The sequence below is a fragment of the Mchenga conophoros genome, linkage group LG8 (genome assembly GCF_057382185.1).
Source record: "Mchenga conophoros isolate Kocher_MC1m ecotype Shallow Benthic linkage group LG8, M_conophoros_male_GT1.1, whole genome shotgun sequence".
Classification (NCBI taxonomy): Eukaryota; Metazoa; Chordata; class Actinopteri; order Cichliformes; family Cichlidae; genus Mchenga; species Mchenga conophoros.
In genome coordinates, this window is record NC_140533.1 from 21931070 (window position 1) to 21950986 (window position 19917).

The 19917-nt window shown below is 39.7% G+C and overlaps 1 protein-coding gene across 1 annotated transcript in view; it reads right to left on the reverse strand.

Moving 5' to 3' along the window:
- Positions 1–5853, reverse strand: part of LOC146568723 (melanopsin-A-like) — a 31900-nt gene extending 26047 nt beyond the window's left edge. Inside the window, exon 1 of the mRNA XM_085284956.1 lies at positions 5544–5853. Within this exon, the coding sequence (XP_085141082.1) occupies positions 5544–5666 (123 nt within the window). The 5' untranslated portion in view covers positions 5667–5853. The remainder of the gene's footprint in view (positions 1–5543) is intronic.
- Positions 5854–19917: the final 14064 nt, after the last annotated feature.

Here is a 19917-nt window from a genome sequence, read left to right on the forward strand (position 1 = left end):
TGTTGGCTGCCTTTTGTTCCATTCTCTGTCAAGATGATCCCACAATGCTTCAAAAATGTTTAGGTCGGGGCTCTGAGGTGGCCATGCTTGACTGATAGTGTTCTATTGTGTGTGTGTGTGTGTATGTGTGTTTCTTTTTCTTTATCCAGGTATGCTTTTACTGCATTGGTAGAAAGTCATTGTCATGTTAAAAAAATGAAGCCACAACACTTCTTTCCAAATCGTATTGCATGGTTGATCAAAATGTTGCTGCACCCTTTTTTTGTTCACAATTACATAGATTTTGACAAAGATCCCCAACACCACTGATTGAAATGCAGCCACACACCATGACAGAGCTTCCAGCGTGTTTTACATATGGCTGCAGACACTCAGTGTACATATTGGCAACAATTTGGACTAAACATCTGTTCAAATTGTTGATTTTTATTGATAAAAAGTCAGTGTTGCCACTATTTTTCAGTCCAGTTCTTATGTAGTTTGGCATATCTCCATCTTTTCTCCCTTTATCTCTTTTAAAGACGGACTGCTTCCCTTTTACTGAAACCATTTCTGGTGAGGCTTCAGTGAACAGTAGATGGATCAGCTGAGGGGCCAGATATCCGCTGTTAAGTCCTTGCTAGATGTTTTTCCTATTTCTTAAGAACGTGACTTTTAGATGCTGTTCACCTGCTGTAGATAGTTTTTTCTTCTTCTTGTTGTTCTTTTGTACTCCACTTCTCTAGCTGCCTTCATTCTTTAAAGACACACTGCACACCATGCTGACATATGCACCAAAAGGGAATTACTTTTCTTGTGCAAAAATACAATTTTATGCCCGTTGAACTGTTACCGTTTGCAGGTTAAGGAACCAAATGCAGGCATAGGAGACAGGTGGAATAAACAAAAAGCACACCTTCATTGGTGGATAAAAGTTCAATAATGAAGTCCATAAACACATAAACTCCTATAAATCCAGCAAGAAAAGTGACCCAAAGTAGCACACTGGGAGACTAAACAGATGACTTAACAAAGGACTAAATAAAGGACTAAAGGATGATGTAGTTGTCACACACAAAGAGCCAATCAAGGGAATGAACCACAGCTGAGGGGAAGACACAGGTGCACACAATCAGCACAGTCTCAGGGGAAAATGTGAGACTGAATACAATACACAAGAAAACTAGACAGCAACGTGAAACAGGAAGTGAGTAACAACAATTAAATCAAAAAACTTGGACACAAAGGTAAACTTGACACGGGGGTCCTGCCCTAATTGATATGACTGTTGGGATTCTGTTTTGCTATGATGGGCCATCAGAGTTTAATCAACAAATACCTTAATTGAATTCTGTATATCAATAAATCATGTTCAGTTTCTTCTATTGATCGCTCCTTATTGAACTTTAATATAATCAAGAACTGAAACTAAGAACCTAAAATGGCTGAATCACAGGCCATGACACAAATTACTATATCTTTGCTATTTATGACAGATTCAACCTGATAGTGTGTGTGTGTGTGTGTGTGTGTGTGTGTGTGTGTGTGTGTGTGTGAGTGTGCAAAACGTGAGTTAAGTGCCTTTCTTTCTTTCTTAAATAATCCATAGGTCAGTGCTAAATGACTTTAAAAAAATAAAATGTATTCCTCTGAAAATGGTCAGCTACGTGGACTAGACTAAAAATGGGTGGAAAAGCAGTTTTGGTCAAATCCATGATTCAGTTCATGCCAAGGTTGGCTATGATTTGGTCAGTACTAAGTACCTTAACTGATAACATTGCATTTGCACTTATTAGCAGGCAAATGTGTCAGTGCATCTTCAAAACTGGATGCACTTTTAACGAGATGCAATCTTGTTACAGTTGCTAACATTCAGCAGGGCTGCAGAATTTGTGCAGTTTTATACAAGAAGCCCTTTTATCTATATTAAAATACATTACATTGAGTCCTAAGGTTTAAAGTCAAATACAAAGAATCAATTTAAAGAAAGTGCCACAAATTTATCCCTAAAAGATGCACTTAGTTATATTCAACCACTTGCCATTTTAAATGAACTGAAATAAACCAAGGTTGGGTTTTGGGGGGTTTTTGTTGTTGGGTTTTTTTTTTTTTTTACCTCAGAAGAAGAAGTTGTGTGTTAATGAAAGGTTTTCATTTGACAGCACCTTATTTTTTCTGAGATGCTGTTTCACCTGAGAGCACACAGCTCCACTTCAGAATTCATATCAGAAATCCTTACACACCCGCCTGCATGAACACTTCCCTTTTGACTCTCCCTGTGTTTCTTTTAGACAGATGCACACCCACCCACACACATATGCACACGGTCCCCAGAACTAGCTCTGCTGAACTAAATCTTCCTCAGCTGCCCTACCGGTCAACTGGAACACGCATATCTTTTTCATTAATCCTGGACGCCACATTTAAGTGTGCATCTGTTTTTTTCTGCTTATTTGACATCTGTTTCAGCTGTTTTTTGTTTGGTTTTTTGCAGAGTCACAAGCTCTTGTTTTTAAATGGAGGAACAGTAGAGTGAGAAAATTGAGGCACAGTTATGGAGGCTAATGAGTGAAAATGTGGTGGAAAATGAAGTTTGCATGCATGCATGATGCTGTCATGAGGGATGCGTTGGATAACACAGTTCAGTTTTTCTCTGCTGGATCTGCTTCTCCTCCATGGCCACTGATGATTCCCAATTTGCATAATTTCTCACCTTCCTGACTTTTCCTACAAATCTCTCAATCACTCCTTTCTTTCCCTCTGATGTCCTCTGATGTCACCATTCTCCCAGTTTGAGCAGCTTAGGACCAGATTAATGCCGATCACATGACGACGAGGAAGGAAGGAAACAGCGAGCTGCATAGCACGGAAGGCTCCTCGTCCTCTATGCATTTTCCTACGAGACTTACAGACTAAAATGTTATCTTTATACTCTTGATAGTTAATATGTCTGTGAACGCATACTAAAGCCAGACGCACCAGCATCGCTGAGTTTTTCCTCATCGCTGAAAAACAGCTAATACAAATGTAGTGGTCTAGTGACTGTTTAATGAACAGTGAGATAAGACAGGCAAAGAAAAATAAATGAAGTGAAGCATAAAATTAAGATAAGGGATATATGAGATTGTGAGAGACATCGAAGAAGAGGAACACGAAGAAGAAAAATTATAGGAGTTGAATCTGAATGAAATTAAGACATTTCTTTTGTTTTTAATAATAATAAAAATAAGAAGAACATAGATGCTCATATTTATATCAGTATTTGTTTTATTCTGATTGGGCGCTCCATACAAACAAAATGTTTGAACAGCAGGTGGGTGGAGCTGCTGTGCTCACAGACAGAGCTGTGTGCTCCAGATGACCATATTAGGGATATCCCCTCTCTTTGACAATGAGCGAAGAGTAGAAAAAACTGAGCTCTGAAGCATGAGCTTTTGGCTCACACCGATTACTTACAAATGCTAACCTCAATTTTGAAGATTTGTTTAATTTGAAAATGTGAAGTTGTAACAGTCAGTACTGACGAAAATAAGAAAAAGCACTGTAGGTCCCTCTTAAATATCTGTAAACATAAAGAGTTTTCAAGCTCAGTATCTTCCCCACACACATGCACAGGCACTGATGAATCTGTGTGCAAAAATTATTAAATCAACATCCCTCTGATGCAGCCATATATGATAAACATAACTGCAGGAGATTCTATGTTTTTATTAAAAACAATTCTGTAGCCACTCAGATATCAGTGAGCTATAGACTTCTGCACATATTAGGAAATAGGAACCATCTCTTATATTTAAAGAGGATCTTATAGTCAGTTCAATACTATAAGTTCATCTTTAATCAAGCGCCTTTGATGCTTTTGTTTAGCAGTTCAGAAAAACAATATTGGCATAATCCCTTAAAAGATTTTTTCTGTGAGTAAAATATCTGGGTGAAATCTGGTTGTCAGGAATTAATAAAAGATCATCTAAGAAAATTAGTTATTGGATTTTGTTTTGTGTTGATGTTAGTGCACTGATGTGTGTTGGACATTCACAACCACAACTGACCAACAGGCTGCTGCAAGGAACGTCCATCCAGTTTTTAAAAAATATGTTAAGGTTGTATATTTGCACAATTAAAACCTCATATTCTGGATTTATTCTAGGGCTTAGTTGACTTAACTTTAATCATGTCCTGTCACTCCCATATCTACTGAATGCAAACATAAACAAATAATCAGTAACTCCAATCCAGCAGCCTATTCTATCTCTTTTAAGTGGTAATAGCCTTTTTTCCTTCAGTTGTTCTGAGGCTTAACGGGATTGATAAATGCTGCAGTAACTGCTCAGCTGATTATCTGCTCACTGAATCTGCCACACCTCAAGAGCAAGTTGTTAATCAGCCTATCAGCATGTTGGCAGAGAAAAGGTTGATCAGAAGATCCCATCTGTTTCTCCAGAAGCTACCCCCAGGCACGGCTCTGTTATCAGCTTTTCCCAGCACTCCCGTGAACACCAGACCACATAAATACAGTGGTTAAAGGCTGCAAGTCTGAGCTTCAAATTCAGAATCCAAACTATACCATTCCCACTTGTTGAACTACATCCAGTGTATCACTTCACCCATGTGTTTCTCAGTACATCTTTAAATCTCCTTTTATAAATCATTCTTAGTCAAGGTCAAAATGGGCTCATGTGGGGCAAAGTTAAACAGTATCTTGTGTTCTATATTCAGTACACACAGATCGTCTAGACGATCACGATGCTACAGATCTGTTTGGGATTTTTTGGATGCGGTGGGTAAACTAATCCTACTCTGAATCAGAGAGGGAGACAAAGAGAAATAGAATCTGATATATACTTGAGGCTGGGTAATGCTTTCCAGCTTGAAAATAACTGTAAATAAGGTAACAGAGGTGTGGACGACTTTAAAACAAATTTCTAAAGCAATTACAAGAAAACAATTAAAATCACTTATCGGTTTGTTTCCATGTGCCTCTGTGCGGACAGAATTTACAAAAAAAAAACCCCAAAAAAACAGTAAAGTTACGTTAAGTCACCTGGAATATTAAAGAACTGTTATTAGTTATTAAGTGGATGATGTCCCTGCAAACTGGTATATGAGGACTATTATAAGAAAACTACACGAGGAGCAGGTTAAAATTGATTCGCGCTCTCACCACAGAAGTTAAACCCTAAATACACCCACAGCATCTCTTTACAGCCTCAGCGGAGCAAGCCAGAGAACCACCGGTGATGACGGGATTTGCGCTGCGCTCCTGCTTTCATTCAGGTCCCGCGCTGAATGAACAGAGCGCAGATACGCATGCATGGGGAGGATGCCGCGATTCATTCATTCACAGAGAGGTGACACCTCGCGCACTCTCACTCTCAAACATCTCACGTTTTCTGAATGAAAAAAATAGCGAGTTCCTTTGCCCGTTTTTTCCCCATTTGGGTGGGTTGGTTCACATTTTCGCCTCCTTTACGCATCGATGCAACGCGCAGGGGCTCTCCAGTACAGTCGAGGGATAGTCATTTAAACAAGAAAGGAGAAATCAAGAGTTGTAGCGCGATACTTACAGTTGTAGCCATCGATGTAAGCTCCATGGGCCGGCGAGGGCTGATGGAGGTGATATTCCAGGGTGTACGGGAAGTCGGGTCCGGTGTCGGGAACACCGGTCCAATTAGGAGCTTAGAATCCATTAAAGATCCAAGGTGGTTAATGGAAAAAATAAAGATGTGTGTGTGTGATAAAGTGGAATTGTCAACTGCTGATTCTATATATGAGGTGGTCTAAGAGTCTAAGTGGCCAGTCATTATTCCTACCCTGCTTTCATATCCCACTCTAACAGAAATGTGCTGTTAGTACAGCAGCTGTTGATAGGGTGGGAAAGACCTGCTCTCTCTCTATCTGTGCGTGTGTCTCGCCCAATCCCTTCCCGGGATTGCCTCGGAGTGTGTCAGTGGGTCTGCATATGTACAGGAACACAAGCGGGCTTTAGTTTTTGTTTGTTTATTTAACTTCGAGGAATGAGTGAAGTAGTGTTTCTCCAGATTTGCCTGTTTGCACAGCTTCTCTTCCTACTCCCTCCTGGGTTGGAATTATTATATGTCGTTCCTACTGGTAAGAGTTAAAGTAAGAAAAAACAAAAAGAAGAATTATTCACTAGATTGTTAGCTGCCTCCTCCACATATGGCGTTGAATGGTCATTTATTGCTTTTCTTGTTGGGGAGAACCAAGTTTTATGTTGGCTAGCTACAGCTCGCAAAATACATGCATTTAGGTAACATTAAGTAAAAATCTGTATTTATTGCGTTGCTGAGAAATGATTCATTGTGAATGACCCAATTGCAAACACTAAAGAATGAAGGGATACATTAATCGATGAGGAAAAGAAAAATGTATTTGAGTTGATCTTGTTAGATTTTCATTCTAATGTTGTACTTGTAAAGGAAGTGAAGTAAAAAAAACACACAAAAATGAAGTATTAAAGAAATATGATGACTTAAAGAGATTTTGGGACTGCCTCTTAATCTTCTCATTTTTGTGTCCAATCCTACTGTGAATCACACTTGGAATTGTTTGGATTTACTGGCTGGTTGGTTTCCTGTAAGCACATTCCTGTGCACTTGGGAAATAGTGAACTAAGGAGGTGTATTGCTATCATTAGCCTACTTAGCTATGACTTACAGATCATTGTTTCAAGAAATATTTGTAAATTGCAATTTTATAAAGAAAGCGATTGGAGGCTTGCTCTGCAGTTGCTTCAAAGTCTCTTCATTGAAGCCTTTTAGCTTTATTTTGCTATAAAGCTATATTTTTTTGTTTTATTTTACTAATGTTACTAAAAGAGTTGTTGTTCAAGTCTTGAGCTGAAAGATGAAGCCAGTGCGGAAGCCCCAAAAGCTGAAGTTTATCCATTGGCCATTTGAGGGTAGCTCCAAAAGTAGGTGCATTCACACAAAGTATAACATTAAAATGCCTAAATACCATTTAAACCAGTCTTGATCTCTGTAAATAGTTTCTCTCTGAGTGTAATTGTTAAGCTTTGGATTGTGGCCATGTGCATGGCTGCCACTGTGGCAACACCTAGCTGTCTACTATTGGCTTCTGCTAATTCAAGTCAATGAACTGTGCCACTCAGCTGCAGTTACTTGTGCTTTTGGGATCATTTTACTGCAATTATTATACATTATAGAGACAATATGTGATTTTTGGTGTGTGCACTGCACCCATATAGTTTATTTATTGACTTGGCATGCAAAGCAAGCAGTGCTTGTCCAGTGACATCTAGTAGTAGATCAAAAGAAGTTAAAAACAAAGTGAAAGCAACCTCTGTCCTTCCATGTCAAACAGCATTCTTTCCCACATGCTTCTCTCATTGCCTGTTTGTGGCATCTATTAAATTATTGTGACCAAAGATGAATATTCACTCTGCAAGTAAACAGGCGCTTTGTAATTTATCACCTTAACAAATACGTTTCTTATTACTAACATGTGTCATGCAGAGGAATTAAAGTATGAAAAAGGCTTTAATAAATCCTTTACCAGGTTAAGAAAGAAAGCTTTGATGATGGAGTGGGGATGACTCCAGCCATGTCTGATTGGTGCAACTCCCACCATGGTCAGTAATGCTAGTCACACCTCAGATGCACAGTATGAACCAACATGGTGGTGGACAAATGCCACTTTTGAGGCTTTAAAATGCGGCATCTAGAAATCAACAAGTGATGCTAACTGTTTTTATGATATCTGGTGTTCTCCCACTGTTGCAATGTTTGGTTTGTCTTCCATTTGTTGGTGGTGTCAGTGTCTGCCTTATGAGTCATGACAAATAGTAGGAAAGATGTAGCTATCACCAAAATTTACCAATTTATTACCCAAAATAGCAAAAAAGCAGAAGCCACAATGACTTCATGCAGTGTGTTTATTGAGGTTGCAGTGTGCTAAATGAGTTAAGTGAGTGTTTGAATGTTCAGCATGTGTTGTGAAGTATTACTAGCTGCACTAATTAACTCTTCATATCAGGAACCTGCAAGACAGCATTTAAGGACAAACGGGGGAAGCATAGATCAGGCTCAGTGAAGGCAGAGCGCTATCACACTGGACAGAGTGAACAAAAACTGTATAAACCAACGTATCTGTAAGATCACTTTTTAGATATTCATAATAGCTGATAAATCTGGAAGCCAAAATTTAGATTGCTCAACAACAAAATGTAACAGTTGTGGTACTAATGGGAAGACAGATGAAGCTCTGAGAAAGGTCAGGGGTGCACTGATTTGTCTGTCTTATGACTCCTGGGACGGTAATGTTGGCTAGCAGTGATACTACAGTGGTAAAGACCGATACATTTACCATGCAGGAGCATGTTTGGCCTCGTCTGCACCAGCTCCGGGGTGAACAATAAAGCATTCATTGCATCTCTGCTGATCCAAGATGACATTTAGGGGAAAACAGTCTCAGGACAGGGAAAGGGAAGAGGCACTCATTGATACAGCAAAAGAAAAATGTTGACAAATTCGTAGAAACTCTCGAGTGTTTCTTCGAATTTGTCAAGAGATTCTTCATGTGAAACCCTTCCTCCCTTTGTTCTCTTTACCTCAACTGCCCTTTTTGCCTTTGGACTTGTTTTTAATTATTTTTTAGCACATTAAGGCAGACTAAATCCTTCCCCTGTAACCCATTTTAACATTTATATAACTGTCTTTGCTGCGGTCTTTACTTCTCAACAATAACATGTTGAAAATACTTACTAAAGCCCTTTAATGCTCTATAATACACCATAAGTGCCCTTTTAACTGTCTTAACCCTACTTACGTTAACTCCCCTCTGTTATACCACAATCTTGTATGTGAAGAGTATCTACCACCTCTCTCGGGTCGGACGTCTGTGGCTTGAGGGCATCATGCTTTATACATTTCTGTATCTTTCTTTGCAACCAAGTGTCCACACACATTCATACAACATACAAGTTTAGGGTTTCAAGATGTTTAAACATTTTACTTCTGTCTTCTAGACTTTGCACTGAACTTTCTAACAAATAAACTCATCCTTCCTGCATACTTGCTGTTTATTTTGATTTTATGTGTACCGTGTGTATTTATGAGAGTGTATTTGAGGCCCTCTGGCTGCTGTAACACCCACAGAATCGTTGGTCCCAGGATTCAGAGTACTGGCTGATATTAAGAGGATCAGAATGTGGGTCTGGACTCACACAACAGTAGCATTATACAAATAACACATTTAATACACAGGACTAAACAGTACCGCTCTGTGTGGCATGATCCTTGCCCTTCCTCCCTCTCTTGCTCAGTCCTGCTCAGGTTATACAGGTTATTCTTTCTCCATGTCATCCATTAGGCTCCTCACATGCAAAAATAATTAGGTTACATTAAAATGACCTGGTTTTAGATCAGGCAACCCATTGTATCCAGGATATTGCATATATTACATATTTGCTTGTTGTTTTACATGTAAATAAACAATATATCAGTTTCGACAACCACAAAATCCTATTAGGCAGCATCCAGTGAAAGTAAACCTAACTCAGTACATTGCAAATAAGCAAACACAAATAATTTAACTGCTAGTGCAACAATAAGCTAAAGTATAAACATAAGCTCCCTCAATGAATTACAACCTTATCGTGATAGAGGGGTTTGTGCATTCCAGTAATCCAAGGAGCTCTGCTGTTATTTGGCCTTTATAGGGTCTTTCAAGGCAAACTGGTCCTGAGTGGGGGGCAAGACAAAGAGTGATGCTAAATCAAAGCAATTTGCTGGACAGCATTGGCGTACCCACACATATAGTGATGGTGCACTGGGAACCACTGGCAGATACCGCCATGGAGACTGGGGACACTAAGTCTGAGTGTGCCATGTTCCCCACCTCCATTGCTGAGATGGCTGCAAGAGTTGTGGCTTCAAGGTTGGTGGTGCCTTTTGTGGCGGTAATCTTAGAACCAGATAGTAGACACTGGAGGTAAAGAATGAGACTTGTTAGGGTTGGTTAGCCCATGAGACTCCAATGGCTGCTGACAGGTGCTCCCAGTAGAGTGCAAGTCTGGCAGTGGCTGATGCAAAAACACAGGTGTGGGAGGAGTTTGGTGAGACCATGGAATAAGACTTTTGGCTAGCCTCAAAAAGATTCTCATAAAACATTAGAAAAATCAAGAGGGTGAAGTGACACTCTACTCATACTCTATACAGTGGTAGTGGGATTCTGCTGCCCTCAACTGAGGATATAGTCAGGCAGTGGAAGTAACACTTCCAGGATCTCCTCAGTCCCACTGTCATCCATTCTGTAATGGAAGCAGAGTCTAAGGACATGGGGCATGACTGATTAGTTAAAAAAGTGCTCAGTGGCAAAGAGGTTCATCCTTAGCTCGACCTTGATCAGGTGGTAGCTTCCAGCTTGCACAGGAGTGGCTCAAGCAATGAGAATCTGCACTTTCACCTTGACCAAGGCTCTCGTGTGGAAAAGGCTGAAATGTCCACTCTGAGTCTGGGACGAGTTACTACACCAAGTGAATGAGTTTAAATATCTTGTGGTCTTGTTCATGAGTGAGGAGAGAATGGAGCATCAGATTGACAAATGGATTGGTGCAACATCAGGAGTGACGCTTTACTGATTTGCTGTGGTAAAGAGAGAGCTGAGCGTAAATACAAAGCTATCAATTCAATGGCTGAGCTATGTTCCTACCCTCACCTATAATCACAAGCTCTAGGTAGTGACTGAAAGAATGGGGTCACAGATACAAGTATAAATTAATTTATTTTGAAAGGTGGCTGGGCTGTCCATTAGAAATAGGGGGAGGAGCTTGGTCATTCGAGGGACTTGGAGCAGAGCCACTGCTCCTCCAGATCATAGTGAGTCAGTTGAAGTGGTTTGAGCATCTGATTTGGATTCCTCTTGGACATCTGCTAGATAAGTTGTTTAAGGATGTCCTTCAGGGGGAAGACCCAGGACTCACTGGAGAGATCATGTCTCTTGCCTAGCTTGGGAACAACTAGATTAACTGGTGCCCCCACAGCCAAACCTGGATAAGCGGCGGAAAATAGATGGATAAAAATGAGCTTGTAGCAATGACCTTATTTCATTTCATAGTAAGTCAAAAAGGGTGTTTATTACCCTGGTTCAAGGTTCACTTTCTCTTTCTTGTATGAAAAATGATTAAAAATAGTTAAAGATAAAAAATACCTTTATGTCGTAAGCACGAGAAAGAATATTCTAATCACCAAAGTTATTCTAATCCCACTTAAGGCTGGTTCCTTATGTGTTCCCCAAGTGGTTGGCGGCAGTTTGTGGAGGTTGGTTCTTGCAGGATGAAATTGGACACAAAAAAGATCTTCACCAAAATACCTCCAAGTTTGGTTGCCAGCAAATGCTAGCTAACTACTAGCTGAGCAGTAGTACAGATTGGAAGAGTATAACATAAATGGAGAAAGATTGCCTTCAAAGTAAATTCAATGCCTTTTGAAAATTCTAAATATTTCAAAGGGCGCAACTTTTAACAAACGAAGCGGTCTCCATGTGTTAGTGTCACATTTTTCACTGCAGCTCTGAGAGGAACTAGACAGTGTTTGTAGACAATCTGCCTCTTTCATTCAAACTACAACTTCAATAACATGCTTGTGACCAAGGAGGTTTTGCCAACCAGTGAATACACATTTTTCCTAGAGCCAGGTGGCTGCCAGGGGCTTACGGTCTGGTTTGCAAGCTTGTACAACTGTGACTTTAGCAATCATTTTCCCAGCGAGTGCCATAAATCTCCACTTGCAATCAGTCATAGAGTACTCATTTGTTCCTTTATGATGACTGGTGGTTGCCAGATGGTCGCAGACCGGTTTCTATGCCTGTGTTACTGGGATCTTATTCGCTTTACCCCACTTGCAACAATCACCATGATTGTTGCATTTTCAAAATGGCAGACAAGTTAGCATCACATGCACAGTGGTCGCATGTCTACAGTCCATGCGTAAAACACCTCTCTTGAATTCCTTGAACACTTTTCTGGTGAGTTTATGGGGTCACTCACTCATTCTGGGTCATTCTGAATTAAAAAGTAAGTCAATTTCGGCCGTATGATGTTTTATGATGGAGGATTATCCGTAGTGTGAAACCGGTAAAGAGCGCTCATTCACAATCACAAATTGTTCCCCAATGATTGCGTCATTTAAAGTCAGCTCTTCCTCGTCACATCTGGAGTTTACATTTACTAGAGATTGATGCTACACACATTCTCAATATTTACATAAAATAAAACAACAGCAACCTATTTCCCAACCACAGTTCCAGAGATCAGCAGTTTCCTAAAGCTATATTTATAATAATTTGTCAGCAGCATTTTCAACTAATTGTATACGAGCAAGAGACAATTGACTAACAACAGTACACAGTGCATTACAATAGTAAAATCTAGCATGACCCTTTACAGATCTGAAGGTTAAAAAAAGATTTTAGTCTATAGTTCATTTTGAGCTGGACAAAACTGCTTTTTACTTAACTTTGCATTTTATTCTTACTGTATTCTTTTTCTACTGAAGCTATAGAAAGTTTATTTCTTTGTTATCACTTTAGCCTTCCTCTGCATGCTGCTTTTGAGTCCTCTCTTAATGGTACATCTTAAAAGGAAGAATTTTAAGTGCTGGGGAAAAAGGGCTTTTTAAACCTTATTCTGGGGAAAAATCACCAAAAACCATTTCTTTATCAGACTTGACCTTCAGTTTTGTAGCTGTAGCTTACAATTATGGTTCTGGAGACAGCAGCTTCAAAATAACTGCCCAGAGGCTTCATCAAGATGACTTCAGTGTGGCAAGACTTGTTAGCTAATAACTGCCAATCAGCTTTATTTATACAATTCACAGCAACAATTGGACTATACACACCATAGAATATATGTGGTCTCCAATGGGTTTATTTCCCATCTTTGTTTCCTTCCTGCTTTTTATAATTGGTTGCTACGCTCTAATTAGTTTTTATCTGTGTCCTTTTTGTTCTTAGACCATATTTATAATCCTGCTTGCTTTGACAGTCTGTCTGTTCACCAGCTGCTATTCACATCTCCATCCATACCTCCTTTTGACTTTGTTTTTGCTTCCTTTAGTAAAGTCCCTTTTCTGTGTTTCATCTTTTTGTTGGATAAACTGTAGTTAGTCTTCAGTTGGGTTGTTTGCCAATTTTCTGAACCATTTTTTGCTCCCACTTTGTTTTAAGTGCCATTAAAGTTCCCTTTGTCTGCCTCACCTGCTGACACCAGGTTTGGGTCCTCATTTTGATGGTGCACAGTAAGTCTGAAGTCTGTTAGTATACAGATGTCAGATGGATAAAAGGAAAAGCATTAAAGATCTATCTCCTTGAAAAACGGCAAGGATACTTCCTCCAAACTGAGTCTTTGTTGTCTCTAAGGGGCAGTTAAACACTGGTTAAAGTAAAATAAAGATTTGCTGTAAAAGGATTGAGATGCATTGAAAATTTAAACAGCTATAGATTAGGGAGGAATACATGATAAATAGAGATACACAAACTGCCAGTGTATTAAGATAGAACAGAAGCAATGAAAAGCGCAGAGGAGTATGTATATAAGGTCCTAAAGATCTCTTGTTTATAGTGTGTGACAAGAGACCCGATAGGATGACCAATGATCATGTGGGCCATTTAGTTCAACATATTGTACAATGGGGCTTTTGTGCAACACTGGCCTGACAGTTTGATTACTAGATGCTCTCATCTGTTTCTGTCCAACAGAGGAGCCTCCAGATGGAGAAATGAAAAATGTTTATTGCAGTGCTGAGGAGGGAGAACCACAGAGGACAACGAGCCACTTCTGTCAAACATAACCGAGCCAAATTCTGGCTGCTTCTTGACATGTTGTTCAAACCCAGTGCTTGATATTTCGAGGGTTATGGAAGAGAACCCTTCCTCCCTGTTCCCTGTTGGACCTGCTAAATTGATTCCATGGGAAATAATTTCTTTTCTCGATTCAAGAGGAAAGAAATTACAGCTCTGAGACGTCGGCGCTTGTTTACAAACTCAGAAGACAGCAACCGACACAAAACTGCAGTCAGGTGTGTTGAAAGTGCCCAAGTCTAAGGTCACACCTGAGCTTGGTGTCATTTGAAACGAGAGATCTAAAATGACTGATATTTAGAAAATCTCTCTGGGTGTGTGCATTCTTCTAAGTGTGAATGTTGGAAACAAGACATGTGGTTTAAAATGCTTTGAATACTTGAGTAGAAAAGTGCTATATAACTACCAGTTAATTTACCTTTTATAGAGCAAAATCCTGATAGAAAAAATAAAGCCTCACATGTCAGTTATTTAAAAAGCCCCTATCCAAATATTATTTAGTTTAATATCATTGGTCACGAGGACATAAAATCTCTTTGCATTTATCAACGCTAACTCTGCCAACAAATGAAATTTAAGAAACTTTAATATCCTGGTACACATGCAAGAATTACACTACATATACATTACACTGTAATGAGCACCAGCAATGATAAGTGTCCCTCAAGCCTCACACAAAACAAATGCCGTGCTAATTCAAGGCATGGATACATTACGTGAAATAAACAAAATACAGTTGACTTCATTATTATATATATCAACCATCCACAAGTCAAATTGCTATGACCTTTTACTGTGTATGTGCATCAGTGTAACAAAAAGTATGGCTCATATGTTTCCCACTTTGGCTTCTGATTGGCTGTTTGGGGGCAGGGGTAGGACAGTCGCCATCTTTACCATTATGCACAGGGTCAGATCTAGATCATGTGTGGGTGTGGGTATGTGGGTGCGCAGTTTAATAATTAGGTGGGCAGTTTAGGTTAGAGCAGCTGTCTAAGTAACCTACAGGTTGCTCGATTGATGTCCTACCATAATACTATACAAGAATATTATTAAGAACAATTCATCATCATAACACTTATCTAACTGAAAAGTTAATAGATGCACAGAGCAGCAGCAGTAGGCACTCTTTCAGTGACCTTTAGCTAGTCAGAAATTATGTAATTGAGGGAAAATTTTGCAGACCCAGTGACCATTACATCATTACATGTTAACTCAAACAAATGAAAGTGAGACAGAAAAAGCGAGGGCATCATCTAATCAGCAGAAAAGCTGCCACAACAGTTCAACCAAAGCTACACAGAAATTCAGGATGTCAACAAAAATCTCTAAACAAAGTACAAGATATTTAACACTAGAATTACTGAGCCTTTTTTTCCCTGGTGCAAGTCCCTACTACTAGATTTACTAGCCTGCGCAAATTTGCGTAAATTCCCCCCGACCCTAACACCTCTTGGCACCCCGCTGAGATTTTCACAGGTCTTCAGCTCTATTGTTCTCCTGCTTTTGTTGTGCAAAGACACCCTCCCCCAACCCTGAGAGATTCAGGTCTTTCCTTACCTGCAAGGCTACTTTCTTTCCTTACCTGCAGCGTACACTGCACCATGTTAGTTCTTGTCAATCCTTGTCACTACATTGCATGCCTGTCCATAAACACATATACACAGAGTTGTACATATATTTATATAGCCACACCTTACCACACCTTACATAATATATATATATATATATATATATATATATATATATATATAGCAGCACGGTGGTTAGCACTGTTGCCACACAGCAAGAAGGTCCTGAGTTCAATTCCAACATCAGGCCGGGGTCTTTCTGTGTGGAGTTTGCATGTTCTCCCCGTGTTTGCGTGGGTTCCCTCCGGGTACTCCGGCTTCCTCCCACCGTCCAAAGACATGCAGCTTGTGGGGATAGGTTAATTGATTAATCCAAATTGCCACTAGGTGTGAATGTGCAAGTGAATGTGAGTGCGAATGGTTGTCTGTCCCTGTGTGTTGGCCCTGCGACAGACTGGCGACCTGTCCAGGGTGTACCCCGCCTCTCGCCCCATGACAGCTGGGATAGGCTCCAGCGCCCCCCGCGACCCTGAAAAGGATAAGCGGAAGCGGATGGATGGATATATATATATATATATGTAGATATAGATGTGTGTGTATGTGTGTGTGTGTGTGTGTATCCACACACCAATATTTTTGAATACACGTGTCCATATTTATGCTTCCAGATTGTTTGTATAGTGCACTTTCTATACCGTGCTCTTTGTACAGTTTTTATTTAGCTGCTTTTGTCTTGCACTGTCCACTTTTTTGCAATGACAATGCAGATTTTCCACTTGTGGGACAAATAAATGCAGATTTGCTGTGTGTGTGTGTGTGTGTGTGTGTGTGTGTGTGTGTGTGTGTGTGTGTGTGTGTTTGTGCAACATTGGCATTTGTTCGCATATCACTCCAGTCTTGGCCTCCCTTCACTGGTTGCCTGTAAATTTTAGGTTTCATTTTAAAATTTTAGTTCTAACCTTTAGGGCCCTGCATGGTCAGGCTCCTCAATATTTATCTGACCTGCTGAAACCACATACATCTTCTCGGGCTTTAAGGTCATTAGATCAGAGACTGCTGGTGGTACCGCGCACTCGTTTTAAAACTCGTGGTGATCGGGCCTTTCAGACTGTGGCACCACGGTTGTGGAATTCTCTCCCACTGTCTCTTCGCTGCACGGACTCCATTGATTCTTTTAAGAAACAGCTGAAGACATTTTTATTTAGAAAAGCATTTGATTAATTTCTTCTTATGCTGTTTTTATAGTTTTATTGTTTTACATTGTTTTATTTACTGTTATATTGTTTTTATATTCCCATTTTCTGTGTTGTAAAGCACTTTGTGATTTTTATCTGTGAAAAGCGCTATATAAATAAATTTTACTTACTTACTTACTTACTTTACTAAGATCCAAGGCAGGCCAAACCTCTGTGTTACAACCTACATACAAAAGACACACATTCACAATATATGGGTACACAAGTCTGTTTTATTTCAAAGTGTTTCAAACTTTACAGCGTTTGCAGACCCAGTGTCCATCATCCCTGCATTTGGCACAGGTGAATTTCTGACATGTTGCACAGGTAAACCTGCTGCGATTCCTGTTGCAGCTCTTTTGCACCTGGCACTGCGTTGTCTTTACAGTCCCTGGCACAGCAGCTGCAGCAGCTTCAACAGCCTGCCTCTGTGCTAATATTTCCTTGTGCTGCATGAATCGGCAACGAAGTTGCTGAGCTTGAAGACTCAGAAACATTCTTCTTTTGCCTGTCCACCCTGTACATGCCTTGTACAAAATGTAGGCATTCACCGCCGCCAGGTCCAGCATATTGTAGAAAACCGCTACTGGCCACCTGCGTGTTGCTGCTCTTATGCCATTTGGTCCAACACGTCTACACCACACTGTAAAAGCAGAGAGAGAGAGTCATGAGTATCTATTTTTTTCTGTAGGCCTGTATAGCACACATCAGAAAACATTGTGGCACTGGTGTAAAATTGTACACAAATTCACATACCTTCATGTGGTTATAGTCTGTTATCGTGTTGGGTTTCCTCTTTCTGCCGTCACCGATCATCACGTCTTGGTGCATGGAACTTAGAACACACACAGTTTTGTTTTTTTTAGGTGCATAAATTGTCAAGGAGACACCGCCACTTCTAAGCACTGAAGTGGAGAATACCTCTCGCTTTGCAGTATCTTTTGTAAGTTGAGGAAGTTCACGCCGGACTTTATTCACCGTGCCCAGTAACGTTGTTTTGCGCTGCAGCAGTCTGTGCGACAGTAACAGTGAAGTAAAGAAATTGTCCGTTGTGACGTTTCTCCCATCATCCAAAAAGGGCTCCATCAGTTTCATGACCACATTCTCTGCCAGCCTCTCTCCCCTCTGAAGACTGGGGTCCTTTCCCAAGTAAGGAGATGCACTGCAGACATATTTGGTGTCCAAATCCATGGCCATCCAGAACTTGATCCCAAATTTGTCTGGCTTGGTTGCAACATACTGTGTGAATGGACAACGAACCTTGGTAGGGAACAGCTGTTCATCTATGGTCATGTGTTCTCCTGGAGTGAAACTCTTAGCACAGTTCTCGTTGAAGCTTGTCCAGATGTCGGAGATCGCCGCAAATTTGTCTGTTTTCACCCGTTCTGCCCGCGTGTCCCTGTCATCAAATCGAAGGTGTTGCATAATTGAAATGAATCTATCTCGGGGCATTGTCTCTTTGATTACTGGCACCAGAAATCCTTCTGACCAGCAATCCACAATGGCACCAACAGGACACATGATTGCTCTTACAAACAGGATTGAAATGAATGCCATCAGTTCATGAACTGACAAATTCCAGTCCGGCTCTGTTCTGCGGGCTTGATGTACCGTGCACTCTCTGATGGTCTGCAGCATTCCCACATCTAACAGGCAAAGGAAGCTTTGGAGCACACTTGTAATCTTACGCTGTCGGAAGATAAACAAATAGAGAATGGTAAATTTACATGAATCTCACTCTAAATGGGTTTATATCAATATCATATCTACTATGGCAGTGACAAACCTTAGCAGACTCTGTGGGTCCAGGTTGCGCAGTGAAGCACAAACGATTTGCTACTGCACTGGGCATTCCAATGTCCTCTTCAACCCACACAGTGCCGTCTTTTGCCGTCTTTTGCTGGGCTTCCCAGTACCACGGGGCCTCTTCTGTGGTGGCATGTTGGGTTCTTGTTCCGTCTCCTTTTCAGATTCTTCTGAGGAGGTATCAGTGGCCTGCTGGACAAATGAAACCTCTCCTCCATCAGAATCTGCTTCATCCATTTCCTGAAGCAAGGCCAAAGCCTGTTGCGCGGAGAGGTTCTTCCTGCGTGGCAGTGATACGGAGGCCATCCTGATGTGCATTTTTCAGAAATGCGAATAAGAAATGATTTTCCCGTCTGGGTCAGTCTGCTTTTATGCACAGCACTGTGCTGTAGTCAAGCAGCGCAGGTTAGTAAACCTAGTGTTAAACTTCCATTGTTTTCATTCAAATTCTGTTGTTTTCATTCAAACTCTGTTCTGTACATTCTAATTCCGTTGTTTTCATTCAAATTCCATTGTTTTCATTCTAATTATGTTGTTTGTTTTAAACTTCCACTGTTTTCATTCAAATTCTGTTCTTTTCATTCAAATTCCATTGTTTTGATTCAAATTCTGTTCTGTTCATTCTAATTCCGTTCTTTTCATTCAAATTCTATTCATTTCATTCTAATTCCGTTCTTTTCATTCAAATTCCGTTGTTTTCATTCAAATGCTTTTGTTTTCATTCTAATTCTACTCTTTTCATTCAAATTCCATTGTTTGTTTTCAAATTCCATTGTGTTAATTCTAATTCTGTTGTTTTTGTTCAAATTCTGTTGTTTTCATGCAAATTCTTTGGTTTTTGATCAAATTCTGTTCTTTTAATTCAAATTCTGTTGTTTTCATTCAAATTCCATTGTTTTCATTCAAATTCCATTGTTTGTTCTCAAATTCTGTTGTTTTCATTCAAATTCCATTGTTTGTTCCCAAATTCTGTTGTTTTCATTCAAATTCAGTCGTTTTCATTTTAATTCCGTTGTTTTCATTCTAATTCTTTTGTTTGTTTTAAACTTCCGTTGTTTTCATTCAAATTCCGTTGTTTTCATTCAAATTCTGTTCTGTTCATTCTAATTCCGTTTGTTCATTGAAATTCTGTTGTTTTCATTCAAATGCTGTTGTTTTAATTCTAATTCTACTCTTTTACTTCAAATTCTATTGTTTGTTTTAGAATTCTGTTGCTTTCATTCAAACTCTGTTCTGTACATTCTAATTCCGTTGTTTGTTTTCAAATTCCGTTGTTTTCATTCTAATTCCATTGTTTTTGTTCAAATTCTGTTTTCATTCAAATTCTGTTGTTTTCATTCAAATTCCGTCGTTTTCATTTTAATTCCGTTGTTTTCGTTCTAATTCTGTTGTTTATTTTAAACTTCCATTGTTTTCATTCAAATTCTGGTCTTTTCATTCTAATTCCATTGTTTTGATTCAAATTCTGGTCTGTTCATTCAAATTCTGTT